General features: G+C 38.8%; 1 protein-coding gene across 1 annotated transcript; it reads left to right on the top strand.

The window, feature by feature from the left end:
• Positions 1 to 4,740: 4,740 nt before the first annotated feature.
• LOC123134415 (uncharacterized) lies at positions 4,741 to 5,393 on the top strand. The gene is made up of 3 exons (XM_044553674.1): positions 4,741 to 4,986; positions 5,113 to 5,214; positions 5,307 to 5,393. Exons 1-3 carry the CDS (start codon positions 4,741 to 4,743, stop codon positions 5,391 to 5,393), a joined length of 435 nt encoding a protein of 144 aa, XP_044409609.1.
• The last annotated feature ends 4,057 nt before the right edge of the window (positions 5,394 to 9,450 follow it).

The raw sequence follows: 9,450 nt of genomic DNA, 5'->3' as shown, positions 1-9,450 counted from the left end.
ATATAATAGCATGGAACAATAAAAAATTATAGATACGTTGGAGACGTATGAAGCATCCCAAAGCTTAATTCCTGCTCGTCCTCGTGTAGGTAATTGATAAAAACAGAATTTTTGATGTGGAATGCTACCTAACATATTTAGCAATGTATTTCTTCTTATCTTGGCATGAATTTTCAGATCCATATGATTCAAAAAAAGTTCATTGACATAAAAACAATAATACTTCAAGCATACTAGAAAGCAAAATCATGAAACTTCAAAAATAACATGGCTAAAGAAAGTTATACCTACAAAATCATATAGTCTTGTTATGCTCCCTCTTCTTAACACAAGGTATAAATCATGTACCACCCCGGTGTCAGTCAAGCAATTGTTTCATACTTCGCGCTTCAGCTTTTTCAACTCTTCATGCAATACATGAGCGTGAGCCATGGACATAGCACTATAGGTGGAATAGAAGGTGGTAGTAGACAAAAGAAGGGAGAAAGTCTCACGTCAACTAGGAAAATTAATGAACTATGGAGATGTCCATCAATTGATATCAATGTGAGCGAGTAGGGATCGCCATGTAACGGATGCACTAGAGCTATAAGTGTATGAAAGCTCGAAAGAAAACTAAGTGAGTGTGCATCCAACTTGCTTGCTCATGAAGATCTAGGGCAATTTGAGAAAGCTCATTGTTGGAATATACAAGCCAAGTTCTATAACGAAAAATTCCCACTAGAAATATATGAAAGTGTCAAAATAGGAGACTCTCTATCATGAAGAACATGGTGCTACTTTGAAGCACAAGTGTGGAAAAGGATAGTAACATTTCCCCTTCTCTCTTTTTCTCTCATTTTTTCTCATTTTTTCTTATTTATTTTTTTCCTTCTTTTTTGGGAGACTCCTTTGGCCTCTCTCTATTTTTTATAACCTCACATGGGACAATGTTCTAATAATGATGATCATCACACTTTTATTTACTTACAACTCGATAAAACTAATACATGATAACTCTACCAGGATGTGGAATGATCTAGCATAGCAAAGATATCAAAAAAAGGACAAACCATGAAAATATCGTGCTAGCTATCTTATGATCATGCAAAGCAATATGACAATGAATGCTCAAGTCATGTATATGATGATGATGATGGTGTTACATGGCAATATATCTCGGAATGGGTATGAAAGTGCCATAATAGGTAGGTATGGTGGCTATTTTGAGGAAGGGTATAAGGTAGGTTTGATACACCGACGAAAGTTGCATGGTACTAGAGTGGCTAGCAAAGGTGGAAGGGTGAGAGTGCATATAATCCATGGACTCAACATTAGTCATAAAAAACTCACATACTTATTGCAAAAAGTTTATTAGCCCTTGAAGCAAAGTACTACTACGCATACTCCTACGGGAGAGGTTGGTAGGAGTTAACCATCATGCGCTCCCGACTTTCACACAAAGGAAGACGATCAAGAATAAATTGTGCTCCAACTTCATCACATAACTAGAAGACCATATGTGCATGCTACGGGAATCACAAACCTTAACACAAATATTTTTTTAGTTACACAATTTACTACTAACTTGACTCTAATATCACCATCTTCATATCTCAAAACAATTGCAAGGAATCAAATTTCTCATATATTCAATGCTCTTTATGAAAGTTTTTATTATATCCCCCTTGGATGCCCATCATACTAGGACTAAATTAATAACCCAATAAAATTACCACGCTGTTTAGAGAGACTGTCAAATAATATAAGTGAATCATCAGAGTTCAATAATTTCTTCAAAATAACATCACCGTTGTGCTCAAAAATATATAAGTGAAGCACTAGAGCAACTACCTAGATCAAAAGATATAAGTGAAGCACATAGAGTATTCTAATAAATTCACGATTAATGTGTGTCCCTCTCAAAAAGGTGTATTCAGCAAGGATGATTCTGGCAAACTAAAAAGCAAAGACTCAAATCATACAAGACGCTCCACGCAAAACACATATCATGTGGTGAATAAAAATATAGCCTCAAGTACATTTACCGATGGATTGAAGACAATAGAGGGGATGCCATCCGAGGCATCCCCAAGCTTAGATGCTTGGTTGTACTTGAATATTACCTTGGGGGTGCCTTGAGCATCCCCAATCTTAGGCTCTTTCCACTCCTTATTCCATAGTCCATCAAATCTTTACCCAAAACTTGAAAACTTCACAACACAAAACTCAACAGAAAACTCGTGAGATTCGTTAGTAAAACAAATCCAAACCTTACTTTTAGGTACTGTTGTGAACTCATTCTTATTTTATATTTGTGTTATATCTACTGTATTCCAACTTTTCCATGGTTCATCCCCCCGATACTACCCATAGATTCATCAAAATAAGCAAACAACACAAGAAAACATAATTTAACTAAAACAAGACAGTCTATAAAGATGTGAATTAAAGCGAAAACCTCTATATTTCTAAAAATTCTGAAAAATTAGGACAACGTGGGAAATTTGTATATCAGAATTGTGTAAAAATTCAATAATTTATCACATTCTAGTAATCACAAAGAATTCTGGCACTGGGCGCAAAAGTTTCTATTTTTCAACAAAACCAATCTACTATCTTCCAAATCATCCCAAAGGTCTTACTTGGCACAAACACTAATAAAAATCATAAAAACTTCTCTAACCCACTAATATATATATATATATATATATATATATATATATATATATATATTCAAAAACGTGAACAAAAAAAGTAAAAACCAAAATAAAATTGGGTTGCCTCCCAACAAGTGATATTGTTTAACGCCCCTAGCTAGGCATAAAGCAACGATCTAGGTATTGTCATCTTTGGTATTCATCCCATAATTAGCCCTCATAATAGATTCATATGGTAACTTAATTTTCTTTCTTGGAAAGTGTTCCATGCCCTTCCTTAATGGAAATTGAAATCTAATGTTTCCTTCTTTCATATCAATAATTGCACCAATCGTTCTAAGGAAAGGTCTACCAAGAATAATAGGGCATGTTGGATTGCAATCTATATCAAGAACAATAAAATCTACAGGCACATAATTCCTATTTTCAAAAATAATAACATGATTAATCATTCCCATAAGTTTTTTAATAGTGGAATCCGCTAGATGCAAATTTAAAGAACAATCATCAAGTTTATGGAAACCTAACACATCACATAGAGTTTTTGGAATTGTTGAACGCTAGCACACAAATAATAGAAAGCATTACACTCATAATCTTTAATCTTGATTTTAATAGTAGGTAATCATCATAAAGCTTTCTAGGGATTGAAACTTCCAACTCAAGTTTTTCTTCAAAAGATTTCATCATAGCATCAACAATATGCTTCATAAAAGCCTTATTTTGATTATAAGCATGAGGAGAATTAAGCATGTATTGCAACAAGGAAATACAACCTATCAAAGAACAACTATCTATCCCTAATAATAAAGCACGGATTGACTTTGTCAGGTACACCGTCACAATACGCTTTTTCCTGTAAATTTACGCTTTCAGTTTTTTCACCTATATTATATTTTCTACATCCGAGGTGGTACTATTTATCATGTGATCATGAAAACATGGATTGACTCCGGGTTTACTGTCGCGTGGACACGCTTGACAAAAAAAACCACCCCCGAGTCAAGTGACCGCACCTCGCACCCCCATCTAGATCCGCCGCCTCCCCGCCGCCGGCCCGCATCGTCCACCGCGCCCTCCTCCCCGTGTCGTCCGAGTCCTCCGCATGTAGTTCGCCAACGCCGAGGCCCAGGCCGCCGCGCTTCGGGCTCGCGCCGGCCGTCTCGAGCGCGTGCCGCCGACCGCGACGGGCTGCTCGGCACACTCAGCGCCGCCACGGGCAACGGGTGGTAGGACGAGGAGAGGGAGGTGGAGATAGCGGAGGAGCTGGTAGGAGGAGGAGAGGAAGGTGGAGGCGGCAGAGAAGCCAGTAGGAGTGGGAGAGGGAGCTGGAGGCGGCGGAGGAGGGAACGGGGATGACGGGGACAGATCGTACTACACGCCGGAGGACGAGGGCATCACACCGCCTACCGATTCCTTCCGCCTCGTGTCCCGGTTACATGGCCGTTGCTGTGGTCGCCCAGCACCGACCGCCTTGCCCCGATTAGCTCTTGGATATGCGGACGAGCGGATGTGGTCCAGCGCGGCCGCCTACGGGCTGCTCCCACGGTTCGTCCTTTCTTCATGGTCATGGAGCTATCTCTTATTAGATCTGATTATATCCCTGTTTGTGGTGATTGGGTTGGTGTAGATGAATCGACAACTAAGCTCGGAGACGTGATATGGTGCTCGGTGTAGGTGGCCATGGTGGACCTGAAGCTGGCTGAGATAGCGATGGGGTCAGTATTGTGCTCCTCCCGTTCTCATTAACCAAATAGTGCAGACTGTGGCTGCATGACTGGTGTATATATCCACTTGGATGACCAAAATCAAACTGATAGCAAGAACCAGATATAGTGCTAAGTTATAGTTTGTCAACAGATCCATATTAGTTCAGAGATCCGCACAACAAATCTGTACATTCAGAATGACCACAAAAATCCATCATTACAATTAACTAGATTGGAAGAATTTATTTGATCAATATGTGCACATGAAACAATAAATTAACCCGTGTGAACTATATTTGAGTTAAGAAAAAACTGTTCGATATTCTTTTTGCGCTGCAATCGAGCGGCGGCGCTCCCTATTCGATCGGGAGCAGGACGACGGCGGCGAGCACATGGCGGACGAGAGGAGGAGCAGGAGGGGAGGCACGGAGGCAGGTCCATATGCGTCAGACGCGCGCGTTCGCCCGCAGTCAACGCGGACGCAGCGGCCGTCCATGGCGGCTCGGGTCGATGTAGCAGGACGAGGGGAGGAGCTCTTGAGGCCCGACACCGAGAATGGAGTGGAGGCGGCTGGATCTGGCGATTCTGGAGGGGCTGGCGACGAGCGGCTCCGTGGGGTTCAAGCGGCGGCTTCCATGAAGGTTTGTCAGATATATTTCCATTTTATGCATGGGTTGATCCCTCCCCTGGATACTGTCAAGGTTTGCATTTCAAGGGAGTATTGCATCATTTTGCTTTAATTATTTAAACTGCCTAAATGGTACAAATTGATTGTAGGTATGACCGATCTGGTTTCCCCTTTTGTTGTTCTATACGAGGATGATGTAGATGCCTTTTGGTGTTTTGAGATGCTACTGAGAAGGATGGTAATTTGTATCTATGTCAAACTATACTGGCATATGTTAGGTTGGTATTTTTGCATGACTTAATGCATGATATAAATTCTGTTGCATCTCAGCGTGAAAATTTCCACCTCGAGGGACCGACAGGAGTTATGAAGCGGTTGGAAGCATTGTGGAAGATCATGGAATTGATAGATACGTAACTAATAAACTGGTAAGGATCAAACAGGCAAATGGAGTCCTAATTTTCTGTTGGAAATTCACATGATATGGTTCTATGTTTGAGGCTTCAACAGACTGCGCATGCCTCAAGATTTGAGGTGTGAGTGTGCGACTTGATTTTCTGTGTTGTTACAGTTAATCGGTAGTGGATAAATCAAATTTTGTTATGTAGATTGGTAAAACTAATTAAGTTAAAATTTTCTTATTTATGGGTTATAATTTCTTACTCCAAAAGCATATTTGTGTATGTTTAATAGATTTTCATAGGGATATAAGACTAGAAGTGTGGATGTTTTGTCAATTTTCAGAGGGAAATAAGCAACAGAATACACATAAAAACATGGCTGCTTTGGGAAATTTTGGATTTTACCCATGCTCATGCATGATGGTAGTTGTTGCGAAGCTCATCTTATCAATCCATCATGAATCATCCCAGCACAACAAATTGTCTATTTAGTTCATCACAAACACCAGTATCTCGGGGATAATGGAGGTAAATCAAAGCTCAATGTTGAACCCTTGGTACCTCCTCCATGTTATGTTAGGACAAGAAAACAACCCAAGGGGCACCAAACCATTTATGCTCAGCTAGCGTCAGATTTTTGTTTTTGCATAATTAAGATGACAAGTTTGCAGAAATATGATACTAGCTAGCTAATTTTAATCCCATTACAATGTTATAGATAGCTTCCTGAGCATACATGCGTCATTGCTCCATGTTTTTACACTAGCAAGTGGCACATTTTGAACTAACCTGGCCCTTTCGCCGGGCTGACAAAGTTGAGTTTTTTTTTTCCAATTTTGCTGAGGAGTCTGCATACATATGCTGCACACGCGCTCGCCCTCTGCTCAGACACTGTCAAGGCTCTCGACCTCAGCCAACAATCTGCCGAAGATAACGTGGCAGCCACCAACTTGTGGTTGCTCAGCGTGCGCTCCTTCTTCCGGTTACACAGCGACCACGACAAGATGATGGTTCTGGTCTCGGCTTTTAGGATGGAGGCCTTCAACTGCATTTTCTCATGGACGAACTGACCAACGCAGCATTCCTTGCTTCAATTTCTTTGTCGTAGAAGCTGAAAGTATATGGTCTGAATTTATATTATAGAGTGTGTGTATGAGAACTGATTCAGAGTATGTTGGTCATTTGCGTTCTGAAGCTTTTGTTGTATGATTTCTATGGGAGAGAATGATACATGAGCCAGTAATAATACAACTAAGTTTGTGAACATATCATTACAAAATGGTTGGCTAGATAATGTACGCATTCTACTATATATGATCATTTTCTTTGTAGCTATACACTTATTTAGAATACTGTACAATTTTATCTATAGCTCATTTTGTTAGGAATGATAGTAAAACGAGGAATGTTTTTCTACTTGTCGATCTTCTATCCCCTATCCACCCAGTTTCACTCATGTTCCCACTTTCAAAGAATGGACGTGGATATGTGGGGTCTTGAACATGTTTTGATGTTCATTGGGGGCATTTGAATTTTTTTTCTTCTGTTGCAACGCACGGGCATGTGTGCTAGTCATAATTAAAATCCTTGAGATCCAAAATAGTGGGTTCATTGCTTGCTAAAGTTTTGACCTCTCCAATCCCATTTTTATCACTTTTTTCGTTAAGATCTTTATTCTCCAAATTATTGGGACGCCTTTTATCTAAAGTTGAATCATCACCAGTCCCTTATTTTTCAAGATCTATATTAGCAAACAAAGATTAAATAGGAGTCAAGCCAAGCATCTTAAGATCTTCATCATTTTTACCGCAAAAACTAGAAGAACATGTTTTTTCTAACAATTCTTTTTTAGCACGCAACCTAGCCGCTCTCTCTACTCTCATTAATAGAAATCTGCATAACTTTCAGAGAATCATTAATATCATGCTTTGGTGGCATAGATCTAATTTTTAAAGAATCAGTCTCATGAGAAATTCTATCAACGTTTCTAGCCAAATCATTAATATTAAGCAATTTTTCTTCTACCATAGCATTGAAACTCTTTTGGGAGTTTATAAAATATTTAATATTATTCTCAAGATCAGAGGGCATCTTATTATAATTTCCATAAAAATTGTTGTAGAATTACCATAATTATTAAAGGAATTACTAGGAAACGGCCTAGGGTTGAAATTACCTCTATACGCGTTATTACCAAATTGTTCCTACCAACAAAATTCACATCCATAGATTCATTATTATTCTCAGGAAAAGTAGACAAAGGCATATCATTAGGGTCTATAGGAGCACCTTTGCTAGCAATTAATTTCATAAGATCATCCATCTTTGCACTCAAAACATTTATTTCTTCAATTGCATGCACTTTTTTTACTAGTACATGATCTTTCGGTATGCCATTGAGAGTAATTTTCCATAATATTATCTAGGAGTTTAGTATCTTATCCTAATTTGATTTCCATGAAAGTACCTCCCGCGGCGGTATCTAAAAGATTTCTAGATGCAAAAATCAATCCGGCATAAATTTTTTGTATGATCATCCATAAACTTAAACCATGAGTAGGGAAATTTCTTATCATTAGTTTCATCCTTTCCCATGATTGTGCGACATGCTCATGATCTAGTTGCTCAAAATTCATTATATCGTTCCTAAGGAAGATGATCTTAGTGGGAGGAAAATACATGGAAATAAAGGCATATTTACACTTATTCCATCAATCAATACTATTTTTAGGCAAAGATGAAAACCAAGTTTTAGCATGTTCTCGTAATGAGAACAGAAAAAGCTTCAATTTAATGATACCATTATCCACATATTTTTATTTTGCATATCACACAATTCAAAAAAAATTAGATGGGATGCACCATCTTCATTAGGACTACCAAAAAATTGTTCTTTCATAACAAGATTCAATAAAACGGCATTGATTTCATAAGATTCCGCACTAGTGGTGGGAGCAATCGGAGTACTAATAAAATCACTATTATTAGTGTTGGAAAAGTCACCCAACTTAGTATTCTCTTGGGTCATTGTGACAAAGCAAGCGATCTAGCACACAAGAAAACAAAAAGACGAACGAAGAAAGGGCGAATAAAAAGGCAAATATTTTTGTGTTTTTCTCAAAACATTTTAGAAGTGGGGGAGATGAAAACGGGAGGCAAATGGCAAATAATGTAAGTGCAAGAGATTAGATTTATGACAAGTACTCGGTAGGCTTGATGTAGAACCTCCCCGGCAACGGTGCCAGAAATCCTTCTTGCTACTTCTTGAGCTTGCGTTGATTTTTCCCTTTAAGAGGATAGGGTGATGCAGCAAAGTAGTAGATAAGTATTTCCCCCGGTTAAGAAACAAGGTATCAATCCAGTAGGAGGCACAAGCAAGTCTCCAATATATGCACCTGCACAAACTAACAAACACTTGCACACAACACGAAAAAGGGGTTGTCAATCCCTTCACGGTCACTTGCAAGAGTGATATCTAATAGAGATAGATTTAAACTAAAAGTAAAAGGAAAAATAAAGTGAACACAAAATAATTGGAGCAAGGTATTTTTGGGTTTTTGGTTTTATAGATCTGAAAATATATGATGGAAAATAGACCCAGGGGCCATCGGTTTCACTAAAGGCTTCTCTCTCGAAGAAAGCATACGGTGGGTGAACAAATTACTGTTGAGCAATTGATAGAAAAGTGCATAGTTATGACGACATCCAAGGCAATAATAATGAATATAGGCATCATGTCCGTGCAAGTAGACTGATTCCTGCCTGCATCTACTACTACTACTACACACATCGACCGCTATCCAGCATACATCTAGAGTATTAAGTTCATAAGAACAGAGTAATGCCTTAAGAAAGATGACATGATGTAGAGGGATAAACTCAAGCAATATGATATAAAACCCATCTTTTCATCCTTAATGGCAACAATACAATACGTGCCTCGCTACCCCTTCTATCATTGGGTGAGGACACCGCAAGATTGAACCCATCACTAAGCACCTCTCCCATTGCAAGAAACCCAATCTATTTGGCCAAACCAAATCGATAGATCGGAAAGAAATACAAAGCTATCT

The sequence above is a fragment of the Triticum aestivum genome, chromosome 6B (assembly GCF_018294505.1).
Source record: "Triticum aestivum cultivar Chinese Spring chromosome 6B, IWGSC CS RefSeq v2.1, whole genome shotgun sequence".
Classification (NCBI taxonomy): domain Eukaryota; kingdom Viridiplantae; phylum Streptophyta; class Magnoliopsida; order Poales; family Poaceae; genus Triticum; species Triticum aestivum.
This window is presented reverse-complemented; position numbering and strand designations above follow the sequence as displayed.